Genomic DNA, 22,674 nt, shown 5'->3' on the forward strand with positions numbered 1-22,674 from the left:
AGTCTAGACTAACGAACATCCACCTTAACTAGCATCCTAGCGCCAAACAGCAGACAATGCAAGAGTATATACACCGCGCTCTAGTCAGTTTATTTGCACATATGCGGATAGGTAAGCGATTAAAAGACAGCAAACTCTAGCAAGAATTGGATTAGTATACAGATCGCGATGCTATAGGCACTTTGCCTACTTAACTACACTCTAGGTTTTAAAAGAATAGGTGCTAACAGGCCTAGCTGCATTTGTAAGGCTTACCCACTGGATGGGAAGTATGCCTTCGTCATGACAGACTGGCGGAGTGTGTAAGAAGCGAATCATGACGGTTCATCTCGGTAGCGACCATGATAGAACATCCAAGTTCCAAAATTCCTACATACGGCCAAAAACATTTCCGTGATATGAGCCCCCGGGAGGGACGTACAGCATGGGGTCTTCGCTGCATCTACATGCTGGCACGGTGGTGATTGACGATTCCGTGAAGATCACTACCGATTCGATCGTTTTAATAACATTGTGTTTCATAGATTGTGGCAACCCCCATCTATCTACATCCGATTCTATTTACGTCCGATAATGATTCATCATAAGTGTGAAGCTAGCTTACTGTTGACATCAATGCCTCCCGTGTACCCGATGTTTCCCGTCCTGACGTCAGAGGGAGTCGCGGAGTGGCTAGGCGGCACATCCATGCATGGGTTCTCTGTGAAAAAGTTACGAGGCCGGAGAAGGATGCTCATAGGCTCTGCGGGCATGACAGGGAAGTCTTCCGGGGAGGGAAAATGAGTAAGACCAAACGTGTGCCAGACAACGATGTCCGTATTATCGACCGACTCGTGTGGGTTGGCGGCAATCCATTCGGGCAAACCTAGAGAAGGCTCGCCACTGGTTTGTGGTACATGTCGGCCTGCCGGGAATAATTGATCTTCCTTATCTAAACTCATGTGTCAGACATGGCGCAGTGAGAATCATTTGAAGTCATTCATTGAATGGTGAGACTTACACTTCGTAACATGAATTGCGTGTCGGGCAAACCCACCGCGCTTCCAGACTAAAGAGCCTTCCTTTGGCATCAGGCGCGGTACCTCGCGACTCACTAATTTGTATGAGGTTGGTTTCTTGCTGTACGGATTCAGGCAATTCGGGTTGGCAATATCCCATGTGCGACTAGTGTCAGCGTTATAGTCGCACATGCTGCTACCCATTGTAGCTAGCTTAGTCTTCTTTGCGTAGAAGGCGTTACCATAGGGGTTTCCTGCACTGCCGACGGGCTCTTCGCTGGGAAGTGCGTCTACTTGCATGACTGTGTTATTGTCGCCATCGATACTAGGATCGATGCGAAGACAGAAAAGATGCTGATGGTTGTGGGCATTAACTCCAGGATATACCTCAGTTCCCCAAGGCGCGGCGTCCTCACCAGGGTTAAGAGAGTAAGTGTTCAGGATTCCGGTTAACTTGATTTCAAGTTGAATTGTCCCATCAAGGTAGAAAATCCAGTACACGCAATACTCATAGTTGGCTCTGCAAAGCGTCAGTATACCTGCCAAAAAGTACAAGTCGTGAGGAAGTGACTCACGCGGTGAAGATATGGCTGACGATGAGCTTTCTAGCCCTGGTGACTGTGGAGGAGTCGTCACGGAAGTCAGTGTGTTTGAACAATATGCCTGCATCCTCCTCGTGAATGCAGACAGCATTCTTTACTGTTCTCACTGCTCCGTGCTTAGTCACGCAATCGAAGTCCAAGTATTGAATTGAACCCTTGCAATCGCAGCCTAGCGTCAGGCTATTAGACATCGCACCGGCGCCATATTCGCCGAAGTCAAAGGCATGTTTCTATCAGTATGAAGTCAGAAACTTGCACAACAATTAGCCGCAAGGATCATACCCGGTGATGAGGCGCTTCGGGGTTCCCGTAAGGTACAAGCATTTCAGCTAGAGCGAGACGCGAGAAGATTGATCGGTCGCGTACCCCAGTGTGCGTATTTTTGTCATTGAAAGTGATGTTGCTTAACACGATACCTTCTGTACACATGTCAGCATCGCGTCTTCATCCAGAGGTCAATGTTGATGACTATTGCCAAGCTTACCGCGGTAATTGAAGCCGACGTGAAACTTCCAATTAGCCCAGCTCAAAATCCTCCCCTCAAGCGAGAATGAGACTCCATTAGGCTGGTAAATTTGAATTGGCTTCAAATCTGTCCTGTACTCTCCATGTTTCTTGCCATGGTAATTGGTAGGCGCTTGCTTTCCTAGCGGCCGTCTCGTTTTCGGAACGTCAATGTGGATGACCTTGAGTGCATCTGAGTCGAAAATTGGGCAGAAGTCGAGCGGATGTGCGTACTGGCAGTCGTCGGAGCCATCTGGGCGATAGTACATGAGTGCTTGTTGCAGACGAATGCTGGAGCCGAACCGTTCATCGAAACCGATCGTCCAGGGGTCAGCAAAAACCTTATGCATGTCTTCGCGAGGTATTCCAGAGATACGACACTCTTCTATAACACCTTCATCTCTTCTGATAATGCCCTCGACGATTTGAAGATCTTCCGGAGTAATCATGGGCTGAACACCGTCCACAAGTTCCCATTTAATCAGTTTATTTTCTGTGAGGTCCACGTGTGCGTCGTACACTTTGCTGCCTTGACCGATCGCTACCACATCTGCTATCCGACGGGGGAGGGCGGTTGGCCCTTGTTTTGACGCCAGCCATGCTTTCAGCTCTACTTTGCTTGGCTCCTTCAAAGTGACTGCATTGAACACGACGTTGCTATGTTGAGCTCGTACAACCAGAACAGTTGCAGCAATCTCTTCGGGAGACAAAGGGTCCAGAGGGTGTACGGCAGCGGCCGATGACGCCTTGTTGATACAACAGGCCATGGTAAATTGGCAGGTTTGTTTAGTTAAGGATCGATCTCAGATGTTGTACATTCACCACGAGAGATATATAAGAATTACTGACATTGAAATTCTGCCTAAATTCTCTTGCTATTCGTGTGAGTGTAAAGTCGAGAGGAGGCTCAGTGGACCGAATAGAGTAATGATAGCCTAGATAAGCCTCTTCACGCCACTGAACTACGAACACTACTAGTAATCGTAATATTAGTGGGGTAGTAGTAGTGCAAAGATAAGGAATGCGCAAACAGTGCACTAATAGCTTGGCGCTTTATACCATTTGGAGCAAATCTAGCCTACAAAGTTCATAAGCAGGTTTGAAAGCCGTAATAGTGGCACCTCTAGATTGACCAATGATCTGCTGAGGGGCCGCTGATACATATTGGGGATCAAAAGATTGCCTGACCCAGCTTCGCCCGGGTTGTGTCGGCAGTACCCGATGGTTAGCCGCCTCACCCATAGTAGTACTAGATCGTTGTTACATTTGATAACAAGTATCTTTTTTGAGTCAACGAATGATACGTGCGCGAGTAAGCAGTGTGTCAGATGGAGAACATACGCCCCGTGGGACTCTGGACTTTTCTGGAAAATGACGAATGCGAACGCTTGAGAAATAGGTAATCGATAATCAATAATAATTGATAGCGCAGCTACTCTGCAGGCACAGAGTAAAGGATCAGCTTCTTGGCCACTGTTCTGCCTACGCGAAGCATCACCTTCTTTCATTGAAAAGCACTAATTCACCTACGTCGCAGACTGATGAGACCCGACCGCACAACTTATAAGTCACTCAAGATTCGCCAGGCGTGGGCCATTGAAATGTTTACGTGCCCAGAAAACCCAATTCAGCGCCATGAGAATACAAACAATACCAATGACGGCAGGAGAATAATCTGTGTCCTGTTGAGCAGTCAAATTCAACGATCGGTGTGTAGACTTACTCATGTTTGAAGCAGTAGTTGGCAGGATTGCAGGTAAGTCGTAGAAGACCAAGCACACAAGTGCGAATCCAACCGTGAAAAAGTTTGCAATCCATCCCGAAATTCTAGGCAAGCCAAAAGTTCGTGTCTTTGGCAAGAGTCTCGCTGGTCTTCTTTGTAACAGGAGCAGTGCTGCTGGTATTGCAAAGGTGATGAGCTGCAGGATTAGTCCGGTGCCAATGAACGCATTGAATGCGGTCGATGAGCCCAAGTAGAGGCAGCCGATGATAGCGACTACGACAGAATTGGTGCACAATGCTGCCACTGGGACTCGACGACGCACACTCATGCGGGATAATGTTGATGAGGCGATGAGGCCTGAGTCACGTGCGAAAGCCCACGTTAGACGCGAAGCAGTCTGGCCAGCACAAGTCAGCCACGGTGTCGGTCATAGACAGCAGGCGGAAATGAAACTTTACCTGCTGACACCCAGCAACTGCCGCTGCTGCTGCTACGACTAAGAATGATACGAAGACCGCGGCTGCTACATCCGAACGCATAGCCTGGTTGAAAAGCTCGAAAACCGGGAACCTTTGAGTCTTGTAAGCACCATTCTTGGGATGAGAAACAATCAAAATTGACATACCCTGTTACAGTTGAGGCCACCGCAGAGAAGTCCTGAGTCGTGTACATCGCTGTCACTGCGATGATGAACGACGTCACAAAACCGATGAGCCAGGTACACAAAAGAGCTCGTGGGACAGCTTCAGTCGCATTCGCTGCTTCTTCTGCCAGATGTATTGCACCGTCAATACCAGCGTACATGTAGCCTGGCGTCAGCGTTCCAATTAGGAAGACGACACCCTCTTCTTCCCAGCCGCTCATGTTGACAAAATCTGTCCATACAGACTTGTGGGACTGATGCGTGGGTGCGCGCGCCCAGCATGTGACTGTGGCCGATAGAAAAGCAACCAGCGAAAGTGCAACTGGTACACGCAGGTCAGCACAAGGTCTCTATGTCTTGCTGTGGGTGACCAATTTTCGGTGCATTCCGAGACTTACATATCGCGTTAAAAACCCACATCGTGCGATTGATCGTGAAAACATTATGCAAGAGGCACAATATATTAACCCCTTGATATACGAGAAACACATGCCAGGCTTGAAGTTGGTACATGGAGTTGTAGTGCGTGACAATGGCAAGAAGACCTTGGGGGAAAATGATGGCGACCCCAGAGGTGATGGCGACCCACGAAAACATATTGATCATTCCGCAGGAGTAGCTCTCGTAATAGTGAGCACAGATTCGAGGGCTCTCTAGGGATGTCTTACCAAGCCGCGAGCAAAGCGCGTTGGTGCCAAGATGGCAGTCCAGTGATACCTAAAATACACGTTAAAGATAGACTTGTGTTTGCCGGTGTTGATAGTGACTTACTGGCCTCCAGCGGAAGGATAGAATCGAGTGAGCTCTGACAGTGTGTACACGATGCACCCATACATCATGAAAACTACCCAGAGCCCATATATCAGAGTTGGAGACCCACCTTGGCTTAGGACAAAGACTAAGGTCGAGAGGACTCCCACCCAGCTGTTGCAGATAGACCATCCAACAGACGCGATTTCGAGCATCCCGATATGTCTGGTCGCCCCAGTCTCGATCATAATGCCTTCTGCTGCGTCCACTGAATATCACGTTAGTCCAGTAACACGCGCGCCGAAGGGCAATGACATACCAGACTGCAAAGGGGCAGATAGATGCTTCTCCATGTCTGTAACCGGCTCAAATTGTGCCATTATGCGCGTAGTATCTCGTGCGTTAGAGCTGGGCAGTAGTCTAAGTGTGAATTGAGGCACTGAAAATTGTGGTGCCCGGTTGTTCTCTTCAATCGATGAGAAAAAGACTCGCGATACAGAGACTGCAGCAACTTTCTCGAAAGTTGTATGCCTTCGTTGGTGTCAGCCACCCGAGAGAGCATCCGGGAAAGGTTATAATAACCATGGTCCCTCGACCAAACAACAGTCAACGATAAGGATTGCACCCGCTACGGATATGGGCGGGATCAGAACTGGTCAGCAGTGTTGGCGGTATCAGCATGTCCATGACATGCGACCAGAGGGTCGGGAATCTGGGGAAAATGCGGGGGCGGCGAGGGCAGAGCCTCTGCACGGGCCCCGGGTATCTTGACCAAAAAGGTTACCACTACCTTCTTAGGTAGGTACTCAATCGCTATCTTGCCTAATCAGTTCACGATAAGTCTAATTCTAAATATTCTTAGGGCTTCAGTGCCCATGCAAACAGTGTGAGTGCTCTCGCAATCTTTGCAATCATCTTTTCATCGTTCACAATGCCATATACTAAGGAGGGTCACCTCTTTGACGGTGAAAATCATTCCAAAGGTCTGGAAACAGACGCCGTCGTGCCGAGCACTGTTTATCCTAGAAGATCCTACGATGTGATCGTGATAGGTGGAGGCTTCTGTGGTCTCGTTGCTGCCCGGAATCTTGCCTATGATCGGGGCTTGCGCGTTCTGCTTTTGGAAGCTCGAGACCGAATCGGCGGCCGCACTTGGACAGCCAAAGCGATGGGTGAAGAGTTTGAGATGGGGGGTGGCTTTGCTAATTGGTGAGACATTTCTACTGTTCGTTTGGGAGAGCATGCTGACTTCAATCAGGCATCAACCCCATTTCTGGGCGGAACTCCATCGCCACGGCCTGGAAAAATGTTTGAAGCTTTCCGCAGGCACGACGTCTACCGATTACAATCTCTACAAGGCATCAGGTCAACACGTGGAGCGCATCGACGATGTCGCACAGTACAACAAGAGGTGCTCAGACATTGCTGAAATGTTCTTCAGCATGGATAACATGACGCCACGGGAACTCATGCCATACCCACATGAGCCAACTCGTCCGCAGCCTTGGCAAAAATACGATCACCTCAGCTTACATGACCGCTTGGAACAGCTCGATTTGCCACAGTACGACAAAGACATGTTCGTCTGTCATACGAACTCTTTCGGCAGTGCGACTGCACCGGAAATTGCTTGGACGGATGCGTTGCGGTGGTATGCTCTTGGGGGCTATAACTTCTCCACGATGTATGACGCAGTGGCATGCTACAAGTTAGGCAAGGGAGGAATGACCAACTTCGCTCGTCATATTTTCGCTGAGTATCGGGGCGATGTTTTGTTTAACCAGGTTGTGACCTCAATTGAACAACATCCAGTTACGGGCGTCAAGATCACCTGTAATGATGGTGCATCTTTCGAAGCTGGTTGGGCCGTGTGCACCATTCCTCTGAATTGTCTCCAAGATATCAACTTTTCTCCCCCCCTCAATCCGTCGAAGCAAGCAGCAACCAAAGAGGGTCACATCAACAAGGGCGAAAAATATCTTTTTCGAGTCGAGCATCACCAAGAAAACTGGTTCGCAAACACTTCCGATTCGAAGACCAGCGATTTCCAGTTTGGCTGGAAGGATCATGACGGTATGTCTAGCAAAACATCAGACGGACACCGCTGACGCTCGTAAAGGGACGCGAACTACTAAAGTCCCCACCTCCTACAGCGTGCTATTTGGTCTCACTGGGAAGCTTGATGACCCTACCGACAGCAAAAAGGTGATTTCAGAATTCAAAAAGCTTCAACCCGCCGGCAGAGTTAGCGGCTATGTATCGCACACATGGTCAAACGATCCATTTGCAAAAAGGAGCATGGTTCGCTGCAAGTCCGGGATGGTTCAACAGAAACTTTGAAGCGCTTCAACAGCCTCACGGAAGAGTTTTCATGGCTAGTGCCGACTGGGCCCACGGATGGAGAGGCCATGTTGATGGAGCTATCGAGCAGGGTCATAGAGCGTCTCTTATGGTCAAGCAGGCTTGCAACAAAGAGTCCAGCACCTCGGCTGCCAAACTGTGATACCTTGCCGATTGAAACACCTCATCAACATGGTATTCCCTGCAAAAGGTCGTAGGTTTCCTCTCTCTCTATCGCCTCATGTAGAATCAATATAATTATTGAGACATCCCGCGATACTTTCAAGTCATTCTGTACAGTAGTGATTGATGACACTCCATTCGCAATTCCGTGTCCACTATGAGTCCAGGCATAGCGCATTTCGTCTACTGTAAATCTGTTGGACGTTACGACAAGTAAATTGGCCATAGAACAAAAGCCATACCAACTGGACCTTGTCGCCAATGCTTGCTAAAGCCCAATCTTCATCTTTACTGAAGCGAATACGTATCGCATCAGTCTAGACTTCTTTCCTTCTCCCCGACAGAGCGAATTAGTTCCCTGAACATGTTACCAACCGTGGCAGGTGCCTAGAGGCTATAGCAGCCTGCAAATTCCCTTTTGGAGAACATTGCCAAGCAACCAGCTATACCCCTTTCGGAAAGCATAGCCAACCAGCTAACTATTCCTCTTGTGGAGATTATAGCCAAACAGCTAACTATTCCTCACTTGGAGATTATAGCCAAACAGCCTAATCATTCCCCTTTCAGGAAACAGAGCTAACGGTTGCCGCCTTCCCGTGACATAGGATCAGACGCCAGTGTAAGAGGCACAATAATATCATCAGAGCGTCTCGTCCGCAAGATAAGCTTCTTTGTAGGAGCTACGTCTGCATCACGCCTGTTCATTAACACAGTCCACGTCACACAATGCCAGTAGATTACCTGCCCGCGTCGGCGCGAAGCAACATCTCGAAACAGATTGGGGACTATGTGTTCTTCGGTAGACGATTCACAAAGCTCCCTCCCCAAATATAACCTCTAACAATTTGCAAGACGATCTACTCGAATCGAAAACCACGAAAGACCCTATGGTCGGCATCTGGTTCCGGATAGAGCAAGGACCCCCAGTTGGTCCAGGTGTTCACGCATATGACGAAAGTGGAGTGGTTTTCGAAGGTACAGACTCTGACGGGCTCTTTTCACTAAAACTTCTAAATTTCTAACGATGTGTAGGGACTCTGACTCTGCGCGACGAGACAGGAAACGAGCGAACTCTTGAGCGCGGCGATACCTTTTTCATTCATCGTGGCAGTACTGTCTTATTTTCTTCGACAGACTTTGCGGTCTGCTACAAGTGTGCTGCCCAAGTGAAGGGCAAGCTTTAATGGCTGCAGAAGTGCTGAGCGATAACTTGTCGAAAATGAGCTGGATCATATTGGCTGGAACGAGTTTTGATATTGGTTTGGAAGATAGTTCGACTTGTGGTGTACAGCTTTCAAAATACAAATACAATTTAGTTGGGTCAGACAGTTTTGCTCAATCGTTGCATCTAGTACCATGTTCATACTGTTCTGCAATTATGTCAGTACGTCGACGACTCACTGTTTCTCAACATCACTGTGCACCTTGAGGAATTTGACGCTCCTCGAAAAAGAAGGCGACCATCTTTCTTCTGTACTAGCAACATCTAGAGTTTAGCGGAAGCGGCTGGACTGCCTCACTATGCAGATGCAAAAGCAGCGGTACAAAGATGATCTGGGCAGGTAAGTACAACATATCTTGTTTCTGAAGCCATGCTGTGTAATCTTGCCTACTTACGCTTGGCAGAAATCAAGCGGCAGCACTGGATTACAGTTTAGGACCCATCAGCTTCACAGCCTTTACCGTTGTCCAATCATCTAGCGCTTCGACTCCCCCATCTCTACCGAATCCACTTTGCTTGTGCCCTAGAGATAAGCTGTTAGTAGTTTATCAAGCGAACGATGTTGTAAGACAGTGTTACCTCCGAATGGCATGTTGGCAGCAAGCATACCCCAAGCGTTCACTGTGACCTGGCCACTTTGGAGACGTGCCGCGACACGATGAGCTCGGACAAGGTCCCTCGTGAACACGGAAGCAGCAAGGCCATATTCCGAGTCGTTAGCCTTCTGAACGACTTCATCTTCGGTGGTAAAACTGGCAATAGCCTGATAAAGCGTGTTAGTGTGTCTGTTTGCTCAAATACACCGGATGCTAAATGCTCTTACCGCAACTGGCCCAAAAACTTCTTCTTTCATGAGAGGCACATCTTCGGGTACATCAACGAACGCGGTATTAGCCACGACATTGCTTGGGGCATCTGAAGTACCACCGAAGAGTACTTTGATACCGCGTGACTTGGCGTCATCAATGTATGACATGACCTTGTCGCGCTGCTGCTTGCTGATAAGAGGTCCTTTCGCGGTCTGTGGGGCGAGCGGGTCTCCAGCAATCGCTGTCTTGCATCTATTGGCAAAGGCCTGCAGAAACTTTTGATAGATTGAATCCTGAACGTAGATCCTTGATCCAGCCGCACAGACTTCGCCTTCACCCAGTGTGATTCCTACCGCAGCCCACTCAACTGCGTCGTCAAAGTCTGCATCAGCGAAGATTATCGTTGGGCTTTTCCCTCCAAGTTTAAGCGATACTTTTTTGAGGTTACTGTCTGCTGACGCCCTAAGAATGGAGCGGCCGGTGAGTGTGGAGCCAGTGAATGCAATCTTGCGAATTTGCATGTGGTGTGCCAGCGCGGCGCCTGCCACTGTACCTAAGCCGGTTATGATATTGATTACGCCTGGTGGGAATCCTGCCTCGACTATCAACTGTGCGAGATGCAGACAGGAGAGTGGTGCAAGTTCCGGCGATTTCAAAATCAAGGTATTTCCGGCGGCAATGCAAGGAGCGATCTTCCAGCATGAAAGCATTCTGGTTACCATGTTAGCTCTGGAAAGTACAAGAGGAAGAGAAGGAATCTGACTTACAATGGCGTATTCCATGGCACAATAGCCGCAGTAACACCATAAGGCTCACGAATCGTGTACGATAGGCCTTGTCTTTCGGATCCAGCGTCCCAGTTCGCGCTTCTGCCGTCTAGCTTGTCTGCCCATCCAGCAAAGTATCGCAACCACTCTACAGCCATTGGACCAAGTGCGCCTATGTTGGTGGAGACCAATTGGCCAATATCGATGGCCTCGAGAGTTGCGAAAAGCTGAAGGTCTCGCTCGATCAAGTCGGCGAGTTTGTTGAGAAGTTGTCGCCGGGTCGCCCCGGTAGAAAATTTCCAAACTGTTTCGTATGCTTGGGAAGATGATTTGACTGCGGCGTTGACATCCTTCTGCGTGGCAGAAGCAATGGCCCCAACTGTTGCCCCCGAATGAGCATTTTGAACTTGCAAGGTTGCACCTTCGACAGATGGAACGAAGACGTTATCGATGAGTAGCCCCGCGGGTATAACGATTCTCTCTCCTCCCGGTCCTGAAATATCTAGTTTGAGGTCTGCCATTTTTGTAACTTGTAAAGGAAGACTAGTCTCAAGAGCTTGGGGCGCGTCTATACTCCGCACAGTAAGTAGGCATCAATATCTATAAACATGGCTCGTTGAAGGTTGCATAGCAAGCATCACTATTTCAGTTTAGACTCTGGCACTTACTTGAATGGGTAACTATAGGCTGATGAGCCCAAAAAGGAAAGAATACGAAAGCGATTGACGCTACTTCATTGGTTCAAAAATTTGCCTTTCCATATGTATTCAAGTCAAGAGAAACTAGTCCAATTGCCAAAAATAATCGGATGACGCGCGACCTTGCTTTCGGCTACAGCACCTACTTGGTCGTCTCGCATCGCCGAACGTAGGAAACGCAGGCAATTCTTACTCAATCGTGGAAGGCTTATCCTAAGTTGGACTACAGTCTACCTATAATCTTTTTTTGCAGTGGGCTTGGGATCAAAGGGATGATATTTAGGATTACATCGTTCCATTCTTCACTCCACAACCAATCCTATAATGCATACTGTCCAGCCTGGGGACATTCGTCGCATGCGGAGCCGGCAGCAGAGGAGCGCAAGCATGGGAGTTATGGAGTACTGTTCTCTCTTCTTTTGCTGCAGCACGAAGCTAGGACAGGCCTATAGTGCTTAGACATGTCCACGTTCGATGACTCTTGCCGAATCTATACCCATTCTGCTACCCAAAAACAGTTTCGAGCTTCTCTTGAACCATAACGGTCATCCAGTGACTGGGTTCTTGATCGACACCGGCCGCGTCTGCTCGTTCCCACACGGCCCTCAGTAACACCATCAACCGCTGCACAGGAGCCACACCAACGCGACCGTAGAGGTGCTGGATTTGCCATTCGACCTGCCTCCGCCACATTTGTATTGTTTTCAGACGCCACATCATCGGGGTGAGTTTCTTTCGAAGACCGGTGAAGGAGTTGGAAGAAAGATCGAAGGCTGCACTGTTCCGCAATGTGGGGCTTTGCAATGCGCTTCCCGCACATAGGAGCGGAACAGCTAGCATGATATTAGCACCCGAGTGTTCTGGAAGACTGAATATCATGCTAAGTGCCGCTGTAGCAAGCTCAATCGTTGGAGACCCTAACGATTCGCCTGACTGCTCGAGATCAACGGTGTCTTCGTCCGCAAGGCGCGGAAAGGCCAATAACAGCTCTAGAAGAATGACGAGTCGGTAGACGTTGTGAATTAGGACTAGATCTTCAAGGGGAGTAGTCGGGTCCTTCGTCTCTTCTATAGATTCGGTTGACGATGATTCCTGCTGCAGTGTTTGTTTGTACAGATATCGTGCCTCTTTAAGCATATTTTGTGCCTCGGCGGATTCGCAAAGCTCTATAGGCTCAGAAGTCGATACGAATGTTGCGCTTCGCTGTCGCTTTACGAGCGCACCCACATCGGCAAAAATAATGAACAGTGAAGTGCTGATGCCCGTCCAAGGATTGGGGTAGACTCGCTGTTCTGAGCCACATTTGAGGAATCTTCTTAAGTAATGCGATGAGTCCAATGGTTGATCCACGACTAGAGCGTTCAGACACTCCAAATAAGCCATGGCCCCAACAATGAAACTTTGACGTCGGTCCAAAGCGATATGCTCGTCTGCAGAATAATCACATAGGTCCTGATCAATCAGCCAAGCTCGGAAGAGCAATCGAGCACCATGAAGATATGGTAGACCTAATACAGAGGCATCGTACCAAGCCTTAAACGGCAATCAGTAACCGCGTGGTCGAAGAGTAATGATTCTGCGCACTCACTGAGCTTACACCAAGCAGCAATGACGCTAGCAATGCTTGATGTATCGAACTTCGCTGCGACAGGCCTGCTAGTTGCTGGAAATTGATGGCATTCGTGCCGCTCTGCATCGTTTGAATAACGTCTGAAAGACCTAGAAGCGCCCGAGACTGGTGTCTTAGCACTATCATCTCCATGCTGGACACGGAATTAGCCAAGTGTGCGGCTGACAAGCTAGCAACGCAGTCGTAAATGTAGTCGCACGTGAGCATCTCCTGTGCGATGTCGGCTCGAAATGGGTTCTCGTGAGAGTCAAAGCACGAGAGAATCCGGCAGATTTGATCAAAATAATGCTTTGTCAGTAAACGTTTTGTCTCGGTGTCCTGCGACGACGAATCGCATTCCTGGTTGTTAAACAGTTCAGGAGTCATGAGACAAAGTTCTACTGCCTGGTCGCATTCCGGCTCGTTCAGGAATAGAGGTCCACTATTCGCCATTATGCTCTTTGCTCGTGATCTTGGGCTTTTTCCCGTGGCCATTTCGAAAGAAGTTTCGTCGCATATCAAGCCCAAGGTTGAGTCAAGGTCGACACCGGGAGGCTCAAAGAGATGTTGGTGGGCGCTCGAAATCGATTCAGGAATCGAGCGCCGTTGATGAGCATTCGGCGTCAGAATGTGCTCGCCTGCCTGGAGCGTGTCATCGCCTTCCCAGTATTGCTTGGAGCTATCTTCAGATGACGATACACTGGCCGTGGGTCGCGGAGACTCTCCATGTGAATCTGGCACTACAGTTGGCGACTCGCGCAGGTTCGTATAGCATGTATTTTGTTGTGCTTGTAACCCAGCAGATCCTGTCCCGTCAAGGCTATCGGGCCCGCTCTGAGATGCAAGAGCTTGATCGCGTCGCCGTGAACTCCGGCGAATTTTCTTGGGAGATATGGAAGGAAGTGCCACATTGCACGACTTCCACTGTAATTGTCGCGCAAAACCAGGACACTGCACCTGTTGATCTTGGCAATTCCTGCAGAATGGTCGGTTCTCGTCGCATTTGATACGCTAATCGGCACCATCAGTGTCCACTCATCGGAAGTATTTGGAGATTTAGGAAAGCTGTATCACGAGGATTCTTTACCTTTTGTTTGCAATTCGCGCAGCCGTCGGCAGGGCATGTTAGCAGGGGTTTTACTGCAAAGCAGAAGTTGCACACGTTTCAAGACTCACCTCGACTGCGTGTGTGCTTGGGCATAGCGACAACAAAATTTGCTGCATTCAAGCAGCTGACGTTCGCATGGCTAAACTTCCGGCGGCAAGGGCAGAGCAGGGAGGAGAACGAAGTAGTGTTTGACCACTCATTTTGCGGGGTAAGCTAATGGGATAAGGCTAGTAGTTCTAAGTTGGGGCTGCGTCGGACCGAAAGTGAGCTACCGTGACCAGGAGCCGGTGTGCCGGTCCACCGCCCTTATCTTCTGTCGACCTTATCTAGATCCGCGCCAACCTATGTCACGATTTCAGTACTTTGGGGGGTCTTATCTTTCGGATCATTGAGCGGAACGGCTTCCGATCAAGTCTAATGGCCAACAGGGTCCGTCTCCGAAGGATGGTCAAACACTTTGCCCGGATTCAAGATCCAGTTGGGGTCCAGTGAATGCTTGACATGTTGCATCACTCCAATCGCAACGTGACCAGCCTCCGCAATCAGGTGAGTCTTCTTTCCTATACCGATGCCATGTTCTCCAGTGCAAGTTCCTTCCATCTCCAACGCATTGTCGACCATTCTCTGAGAGCATTCGGACACCTTGGGCAACTTGTGATGCATCTTGGGCGTCGTACATTATGCATGCGTGGAAGTTCCCGTCTCCGATATGACCAAGAACAGACGCAAAAAGCCCCAGATCTGCGACATCCTGCTTGCTCTTCTCGATGATTTCCGGTAGTCGCGACATCGGTACCGCGACATCGGTGGTCCAGACCTCCGCAGCCTTTTCACGTAGGGACAACATGGACCATAACGCCTGCTTTCGCGCTGCCCATAGCGCGGCTTGTTCGTCAAGAGTGCCGGCAAATTCGAGGTCGCCGCTTTTATTCTGTTTTGCAATTTCGCGAAATAAACGGGTGGTCTCCTTGATTTGCGTGTCATTTCCCGTGATCCTGGATTGAGAGCATCATTAGCAAGATCGGACATCAGCCTTGAATCGTGCTTACTTGACAAACATGGTCGGAACAGCTTCCCACGTTCTCCCGGTTCCTCCAGCCCTGTTCACAACATCCATCTGCACATCGTCCATAATCTCCATAGCCCCCATTTGAATGCCTGCCTTCAGGATCTCCCCTGCCGCCTTACTCGCATCGTATATTGACGGGAATGTAGTTACCGCTACCGCAGTCTTCGGCGGAACTGCCGCGAGCTTCAGAGTGATCTCTGTGACAATGCCAAGGGTACCTTCACTCCCAATGAACAAGTTCGTCAAGTTGTAGCCTGCAGATGACTTCCGAGGGCGACCTTTAGTCTTCATTACGGAACCATCAGCAAGTACGACCGTGAGGTTGACCACGTTATCCTTCATTGTGCCGTAACGCACAGCATTGGTACCGGAGCATGAGGTACCTACCATACCACCAATCATGGCGCTGGGACCCGGATCTACGGGGAAGAAAAGTCCCGAGCTGCTGATCTGACTGTTGAGGTCCATCCATCCGACGCCGGGCTGCACGACGACGTCCATGTCATCTGCGTGGAGGGCCACGATCTTGTCCATCATTGTAAAGTCAATGCAGATGCCTCCGTAGGGGGCTGAAAAATTACCCTCCACAGACGATCCGCCCGAGAATGGGACGATGAAAGAGTTAGCAAGATATCTTGACTCATGACAATTCTAGTGCACTCACTGACTGGAATTCTGTAAGCATTACACACCTTCACAATTTTGGACACATCATTGGTACTCTTAGGGTAAATTACGGCGTCTGGCATACGTGGGATATTGATCGAAGACCATTCCGAGGACCCGTGACGCTCAAGTTCATCATCATTTGTGGTGATTGAATCGGCCCCAAGTTGCAGAGACAATTCTGCGATGGCCTTTGCGGTTGATCAACGTCAGTAAGGATTCATTACCACCAGTTTGTTTGCAACGCACCTTTGCGATCTCACTTTGGGAGGCGTATTGGGGCCTTTGAGAGCTTCTGAGAAATCCGGGCTGTATTTGCGTTCGTTCAGATAGCGATACATATGCAGTAGCGAGGCACGCGGAGATCGTTGTTGCGATAAGTATCAGAGCCGGACGCCGAAGAGTCGGGGTTTGCAGCAAGGTGCGAACAGGCCCTTGTCTAATTGTGTGGAAGAGTCGCGGTTGGTGCTTCCGCAGACCTTTATTCAACCTTTGAAAATTCCTGGACATTTGACAAAACGCCATTGTGTCAAGGTAAAGTAGCGACGGCTGCATCCTATCAATCATGCATTATTGTTTGAGCACGTACTTTTTTTAATGTCTTCGAGGCAGGTCGGAGCTGCACCTCACGACTTGTGGTCCCGTCTCTTAGTGTCCTAGTAGTGCCAAATCAGGCTAGCTAGGATAGAGCTTCCGGATTCAGTATTCCTTGCCGTGTTCGAAGCAGGCGCGAAGAGAGCATCTGTTGCATGGTAAAAGCAGTGCATACCTTCTGCCCTAGTATCTTAGGAGTGCCAAATCCAGGCCTTGTAGGGTACATGTTCCGAATCCAGTATACTTTGCCGTGTACGAAGCAGGTACCATGAGAACGTCTATCGCATGCTGGAAATAGAACTTTACCCTTATGAGCAATAGCTAAACATGTTTCACATCACAAGTTCACGCACTCCTTCTAAGCGTAGCGAGACATCTTCTCATAAAGTAGTGCGTACCTCGGCACCTCGCCGAAAAGCACTGGGTCGAAGAGCAGAAGCTTGAGGTTTCAAGAAGTCATCAGCCTTTGAAAATGTGAGTCGTAGTCTACAAACTGGTCGTGTTGCCATCGCGTATCATCAGTATCACCGATTGACTTTCAGTGCAGGATGACCGTTTCAACGGGCCTATGCCTTTTTTGAGGCTCTCGGCGAAGTAAGAACTTTGAGAAGTTGCATCGCAAACGTAAAAGACTAATCTCTATCTGTAGGCCGGCATCACGCATTGCTTTGTGAACCTTGGTTCTGATCATCCCGCGATGATGGAAGCGATGGCAAAAGCTGTGCGGGAGAAGACCAACCGCTTTCCCCGCGTAATTACCTGTCCACACGAGGTAAACCTCAAATACATTGCCCTAAGTCTCTGGCTATATTGAGACTGACATAGTTAGATGGTAGCTCTATCGATGGCTGACGGCTATGCACGGGTAACAAACAAACCTCAATGTGTAATCGTACACGTGGACGTTGGGACTCAGAATCTTGGTGCTGCCGTGCACAATGCGTCAGTCGGGCGCGCACCTGTGCTTATTTTTGCAGGCCTTTCCCCTTACACAACTCACGGCGAGTATCGAGGATCGCGTACAGAGTATATACACTGGCTTCAGGATGTTCACGACCAGAAGGCAATAGTCGCGCAGTACTGCAGGTATACGGCGGAGATAAAGCGGGGTGCCAACGTGAAGGAAATGGTCAATCGAGCTCTTGGTTTTGCCCAGAGCGATCCCAAAGGCCCTGTGTATGTCTACGGATCACGCGAAGCTCTCGAAGAGGATATCAAGTCCTACGAATTGAATCAAACATTTTGGACGCCTGTTCAGCCCGCCGCGCTAGATTCGGAACAATGTCAATATATTGCCGGACTTCTTGTAAATGCGGCTCAGCCTCTGGTTGTTACAGGCTACAGCGGTAGAAATCACTCGGCCGTTGAGGGCTTGGTCACTCTAGCCAACAAAATCCGCGGTCTCCGTGTTCTGGAAACTGGCGGATGCGACATGTGCTTCCCGAGCGACCATCCTGGCGCACAAGGCCTCCATATGAGTGGTCATCCTTGTATCGAATCGGCTGATCTGATCCTCGTGATCGATTGTGACGTGCCATGGGTCCCAACGGCGTATCAGCCTAGCGCCTCTGCGACCATTATTCACCTAGATTCGGATCCTTTAAAAGTGCAAATGCCTGTTTTCTATATCAACGCTGTGGCTCGGTATCGAGTCGATGTTGCCATCGCTCTCCGCCAGATTAATGAAACTATCGGTATGTCGACAACATGGGTAGATCAGCTACGCAGCTCGATCTACAAGGAACGATGGGACAATCTGGAGAAAGAGCAGCAAGAGCGCCGGAGTATAGCTATGACAAAAGCTGCAGTCGAGCCTAACGGATCGTATAACACCGCTTTTTTAGCCCGTGTCCTCAAAGACAGTTGTCCAGCAAAGACAACATGGGTCGTCGAGGCTGTAACGAATGCTATGACGGTACACGAACAGATTGCGCCCAAAAGACCTGGAAGCTGGATCAACTGCGGTGGAGGCGGATTAGGTTGGTCCGGCGGCGGCGCTCTTGGTGTCAAACTCGCGCTGGAGTACACAGAAGCCAACAGCAAACAGGCTAGTTTCGTATGTCAGATCGTTGGAGACGGCACATACATGTTCAGTGTGCCCGGCTCGGTCTACTGGATTGCTCAACGCTACTCTATTCCGGTATTGACCATTGTTCTTAAACAACAAAGGTTGGTTGCTAGCTATAGTTTCTAAGATCTTCCCACACATGTACTAACTGACTATTTAGGATGGAATGCTCCTAGGCACTCCATGCTGCTCGTCCACCCCGAAGGAGAGGGGGCAGCAGCCACAAATGAAGAGCTGAACATATCTTTTGCGACTACGCCAGACTATGCTGGGATCGCTAAAGCCGCCTCTGGGGGAAAATGTTTCACGGGCATTGCAAATACCGCTGAGGATCTTCATCGCCTTCTGCCCGAAGCGATTGCGGCAGTGCAGAGTGGCCGCGTCGCGGTCATCGACGCTCGTATCGGCGGGAGTGAGGGCAAGTATCAGCCAGAGGACATATGAGATGCGCCTGTAAACATGTCGTGTCGTGTTAGACGCTACTTCCGTTTTGATGTGATGGAATCTGAGGCTCCGCATCCATACCCCGTCAGGTGAAAAGAGATAGTCGCATATACTTTCTCTAAGGGTTTCGTGCATTGTTTTTTTATTCTGCCACGCTACACGCGTATGGGCAGTGCTCATTTCATTCTAGTCCGCGCAAAGTATTCATGCCTGCTCGCGCGTACCACAGTAAATAGTCATAGCATAGCAATAGCTAACACTGCATGTTTTTGAAGCTTCTCTAAAAGAAAATCTCGCTCAAGCAAGTTTTTAAACCTGTAAATGCTGGTGTGCTGATCACGGGATAATATCTCACATAGTCTGGAGTTTGAGTAGAGCGGGCTCGATTTTTGATGCCCTCTTGTGATCATGCTACAATGGAACCGCAGCACCTCGGAACGTTGTAACTGGACGCAAAGGTTTCAAGATATGGTATAAATTCGTTACGCTAAAATAAGGATATGGGTATGTAACATGTATGTAGTTTTACCAAACGGCTCTACGCCCTCGGTCGGAACCTCGTGTTAAACTCCTTCTGCCCCACAAACCACGCATTATGCGTCTTCCACTCCTTACTTGGGTCCTCAAGCTGTACCTCAAATCTCCTCAAGAAACTCGGCACAAGCTTGTAAATCTCCAACAGACTGATGTTCTTGCCGATGCAGGTTCTGGCGCCAGCACCAAACTGCAACATAGTACCTTTCATCTCCTTCAACTTCTCCGGGCTAGCGTCAAGCCAGCGCTCAGGGCGGAACACATCGACGTCGAAGCCGAACACTTCTGGGCGGCGATGCACAACCCATGCGTTACAGCCGACGATGGTCCCACCGGGGATGAACTCGTTGAGGATTTGCATGCCTTGGGGTGGGACGACGCGTTCGAGGATTAGGCCGGGTGCGGGATGAAGTCGGAACGATTCCTGGACGACGGCATCGAGGTAAGGTAGTTTCTGGGCTTCTGGCCATGAGATTGTGCGGTCTGGGCGGTCTTCGATTGTTCCATCTGCGACAGCGTTGTCGAGCTCTGCCATCAACTTGTAGTACACACGCGGGTGCTTGACGAGGAAGTAGAAGACGGCAGATAGAGAGATTGCCGTGGTTTCTGAACCAGCGAATACCATGGATGTACATGTAGAGAGAATGCGGTTGTCGTCCATGAAGTCGTGGTCGTGGCTTGCTTGAGCGAACTTGGAGAGTAGGTCGATACCGCGGGGATTGGCCTTCTCGTCGTCGGAGAGACCAAAGCGCTTGACTTTCTCTACTTGCTGAGCGCGCTCACTGGAGCGGTTGAGTGCGAAGAGGGTGACTGGGTGAATACGCTTGTCGAGACCAATGCGCTGGGCAAAAAGACTGATCGGGTTCTTCCATAGGAGACGGTCAAGTATTGGCATTTGTCCGACCTGATTTAAAGATTAGCAAATGTGATTAAATAATAGTGGCGATGTGCTTACTGGCGCGACGTAATCGAAAAATTTGCCCAAGAATTCGATAATGTTGTCTACGTCTTTGTTGCCCTCTACAAAGCCCAACCTCTTGCTCCATGTCAACTCTCCAATGACGTCGAATGCGAAGAACTGCAGCCACTGGTTGAAATTACAGGTCTTGCCTGTGCTCGCAAACATATCATCTGTCTTGTCCAACCAGTATGTGAGGGTGCGAGCTAACAAGGGGTTCGTAGTTCACGAGCGAGCTCATGGCGAAGGCATTGTTTACGCATCGACGATATTTTGCATGGAAGTCTTCATCGGTCGTTGAGAAGAGCGAGTATAGCGTTTTACCCTTAGACACTGCACCCTGAACCGGGTAGAAGTCGGACTGTGGATCATTAGCCGTTGTTGTCTGCAAGCTGTACAACAGCACTAAAGTGACGTACCTTTTCGACGCCCTTGTTCAAGCCATAGATTGCTTTGATTGCCTTAGGATCCGCAAACGATAGGACGTTCGGTCCCAATCGTACAATTGTCTCCATGTTTCCGGTGTAATGCGATCGTGGGTCCAATGGGTGATTTCTCCTTATTGACCGTCCCATAATCTCCACCAGTTACTATATCCAGCCGCCCAATGACCTGGATATTTGTTTAGACCTTTCCAGTATTTGTTGCTTAGCAAGAATGAAGCAACGATTGAGACGGTCACAAGTGGCCAATATCTGACGAGAATGGGAAGTATCTCGTTAGCGAGCATGGTGCCTGACTGAGATTAAACCAGAGTATGATCGATCCGATTTCCAGGCTATGAAATGATGAGAAGAATAAGCAGCCACAACTACACTGCACATTGGAGGCTGTCGGGCGTCTGATATATTGCCTCAAAGGCACAGGGCAACACGACACTTCCCGTGCGCTCAGCCATTCATTTCGGTTTTCAATCGGCACCGGGCATTGTGTGTGTTCACCTTTGCGCGCGATTATGTGTGCCGGCAGTTGTTTTTGAAGGTTCGAGATGACGATAGTGGGTCTGTGGCTTTGGCTGCGCGCTTGGAATAGCGCGGGGATGACGCTCCGGGGGCGCGGGGTAGCCGTCACGAAACGATCATCCCCAAGTTAGAACGTCCAGCACAACGGTTTCGCCTCAAACCCGTAATGCACGTAATGCACGTAGTTCCATGTCATTGGGCTTTGCACGCGGAACAGTATCACGGTATCAGATACCATCTCAATCTCCCTCAGACCTCCTGCGGAACGTCTGCATTTCTTCGGTCATGTTTGTGCTATTTCGAACTGCCGATGCTGTGAGTTTCCAGCTAGATAGCTAGCTTGCTGATAGCGATGTCCTGTGCGCTTGGAATCAGACGGCAGTTGAGTCTTTGACACACAGAAGCAACTGCCGAGCGGTGCTGAGTCGGCGCCGAGAGTTCCGCCTTCATCACTGACTCACGTGGCTTTCGTACGACGGTACGAAGTTCTCGGCTGCAGTATCCTTCTAGAGCAATAGTCGTTCTTTCACAATTCTCGTGCAGACTCGGTATACATGTTACACATGGCATACGACGACTTGGTGAGGAAGCAGAGAGTCCAGACTGTGAGTGCTGGCCGCGATGAAGATCTGCACTTGATACGTCCTTAGGCAACATGGAAGACGATCTGTCTCATGGTTCTCATAGTAGAGTCGAAGCATCAAAAGCAATGAGTATACTTTCTCAACAAGCATCGTGGTCCTTCCGATACAAGGGTCCTTTTGCGCCAGTTTGAGGCTCATCTCGGAAGCGACCAGCGTCGATCGATCATAACATCAGTCAACACGATTATGAGAAGGATGCAGACTATCTGCCTGAGAGTGCTTCATCAAAGCTCAAGATGTGGAATTTGCTATGCTGTCACAACTAGGCACTCAACCGTCTGCGGTCGGGGTCAAGCAACCGATTCAACCAAGAACAAGCCCATGGCGGGAATACGCCCACTGCAAAGTCATGTCAGGGTCAAGCTTTCTTGAGCAGAATTTCTCCATCACACCATGGAAAACTTGCCGCCCGTCAGGATTCAGCATGTCCAAATATCATATCGAAATCGCGAATGCGGATGGCCTTAACCGAGGCACATGACCAGGTACATCGGTACCTGCCTCAATTGAGACAAACCCCAACGGTGATCACCAAGTTTCGCAGAATGTTGTACCGTAGCGCCTTGTCGTCCCTGGACCAAACATTGCAAATGACGCAACTTGATCTTTTCTTGTCTTAGACGATCCTTGACGAGCGCGGGGCCCCGCAGTCTTGCAGAACATTCGGGTTTTCGGAACAATTCTAGAACAGATCGTACTGTCTTCAGTATAGTCACGCCGACTATTCAGGGCAAGATGCGACATGAAGACATGGCCGTCCCCAGCATCTGAAAATCTTT

General features: G+C 49.5%; 10 protein-coding genes across 10 annotated transcripts; 3 read left to right on the forward strand and 7 right to left on the reverse strand.

Annotated features, from left to right (window-relative positions):
• Positions 1-369: 369 nt before the first annotated feature.
• SNOG_11787 (hypothetical protein) lies at positions 370-2,871 on the reverse strand (the record flags this gene model as incomplete). Its single annotated transcript, XM_001801973.1, has 6 exons — positions 370-545; positions 605-931; positions 1,001-1,518; positions 1,574-1,830; positions 1,883-2,019; positions 2,085-2,871. The coding sequence occupies 6 exons, from the start codon at positions 2,869-2,871 to the stop codon at positions 370-372; spliced, it is 2,202 nt and encodes a 733-aa protein (XP_001802025.1).
• An 801-nt stretch (positions 2,872-3,672) lies between these two features.
• Positions 3,673-5,600, reverse strand: SNOG_11788 (hypothetical protein; the record flags this gene model as incomplete). The annotated part of the gene is made up of 8 exons (XM_001801974.1): positions 3,673-3,779; positions 3,828-4,224; positions 4,286-4,397; positions 4,453-4,792; positions 4,869-5,091; positions 5,139-5,187; positions 5,242-5,488; positions 5,540-5,600. The coding sequence occupies 8 exons, from the start codon at positions 5,598-5,600 to the stop codon at positions 3,673-3,675; spliced, it is 1,536 nt and encodes a 511-aa protein (XP_001802026.1).
• Positions 5,601-6,151: 551 nt separating this feature from the next.
• On the forward strand, positions 6,152-7,560 carry SNOG_11789 (hypothetical protein; the record flags this gene model as incomplete). The annotated part of the gene is made up of 3 exons (XM_001801975.1): positions 6,152-6,429; positions 6,479-7,293; positions 7,340-7,560. The coding sequence occupies 3 exons, from the start codon at positions 6,152-6,154 to the stop codon at positions 7,558-7,560; spliced, it is 1,314 nt and encodes a 437-aa protein (XP_001802027.1).
• Positions 7,561-8,469: 909 nt separating this feature from the next.
• Positions 8,470-8,927, forward strand: SNOG_11790 (hypothetical protein; the record flags this gene model as incomplete). Its single annotated transcript, XM_001801976.1, has 3 exons — positions 8,470-8,542; positions 8,596-8,718; positions 8,776-8,927. The coding sequence occupies 3 exons, from the start codon at positions 8,470-8,472 to the stop codon at positions 8,925-8,927; spliced, it is 348 nt and encodes a 115-aa protein (XP_001802028.1).
• A 561-nt stretch (positions 8,928-9,488) lies between these two features.
• On the reverse strand, positions 9,489-11,062 carry SNOG_11791 (hypothetical protein; the record flags this gene model as incomplete). The annotated part of the gene is made up of 3 exons (XM_001801977.1): positions 9,489-9,728; positions 9,789-10,503; positions 10,542-11,062. 3 exons carry the CDS (start codon positions 11,060-11,062, stop codon positions 9,489-9,491), a joined length of 1,476 nt encoding a protein of 491 aa, XP_001802029.1.
• Positions 11,063-11,743: 681 nt separating this feature from the next.
• On the reverse strand, positions 11,744-14,049 carry SNOG_11792 (hypothetical protein; the record flags this gene model as incomplete). Its single annotated transcript, XM_001801978.1, has 4 exons — positions 11,744-12,772; positions 12,828-13,859; positions 13,936-13,988; positions 14,025-14,049. The coding sequence occupies 4 exons, from the start codon at positions 14,047-14,049 to the stop codon at positions 11,744-11,746; spliced, it is 2,139 nt and encodes a 712-aa protein (XP_001802030.1).
• Positions 14,050-14,370: 321 nt separating this feature from the next.
• On the reverse strand, positions 14,371-15,562 carry SNOG_11793 (hypothetical protein; the record flags this gene model as incomplete). Its single annotated transcript, XM_001801979.1, is given in 3 exon segments — positions 14,371-14,580; positions 14,597-14,951; positions 15,006-15,562. 3 exon segments carry the CDS (start codon positions 15,560-15,562, stop codon positions 14,371-14,373), a joined length of 1,122 nt encoding a protein of 373 aa, XP_001802031.1.
• An 808-nt stretch (positions 15,563-16,370) lies between these two features.
• Positions 16,371-16,511, reverse strand: SNOG_11794 (hypothetical protein; the record flags this gene model as incomplete). The annotated part of the gene is made up of 2 exons (XM_001801980.1): positions 16,371-16,433; positions 16,461-16,511. 2 exons carry the CDS (start codon positions 16,509-16,511, stop codon positions 16,371-16,373), a joined length of 114 nt encoding a protein of 37 aa, XP_001802032.1.
• A 712-nt stretch (positions 16,512-17,223) lies between these two features.
• On the forward strand, positions 17,224-18,797 carry SNOG_11795 (hypothetical protein; the record flags this gene model as incomplete). The annotated part of the gene is made up of 3 exons (XM_001801981.1): positions 17,224-17,304; positions 17,331-18,454; positions 18,530-18,797. The coding sequence occupies 3 exons, from the start codon at positions 17,224-17,226 to the stop codon at positions 18,795-18,797; spliced, it is 1,473 nt and encodes a 490-aa protein (XP_001802033.1).
• Positions 18,798-19,335: 538 nt separating this feature from the next.
• On the reverse strand, positions 19,336-20,457 carry SNOG_11796 (hypothetical protein; the record flags this gene model as incomplete). Its single annotated transcript, XM_001801982.1, has 2 exons — positions 19,336-20,235; positions 20,287-20,457. The coding sequence occupies 2 exons, from the start codon at positions 20,455-20,457 to the stop codon at positions 19,336-19,338; spliced, it is 1,071 nt and encodes a 356-aa protein (XP_001802034.1).
• Positions 20,458-22,674: the final 2,217 nt, after the last annotated feature.

Source organism: Parastagonospora nodorum (genome assembly GCF_000146915.1).
Source record: "Parastagonospora nodorum SN15 chromosome Unknown scaffold_20, whole genome shotgun sequence".
NCBI lineage: Eukaryota > Fungi > Ascomycota > Dothideomycetes > Pleosporales > Phaeosphaeriaceae > Parastagonospora > Parastagonospora nodorum.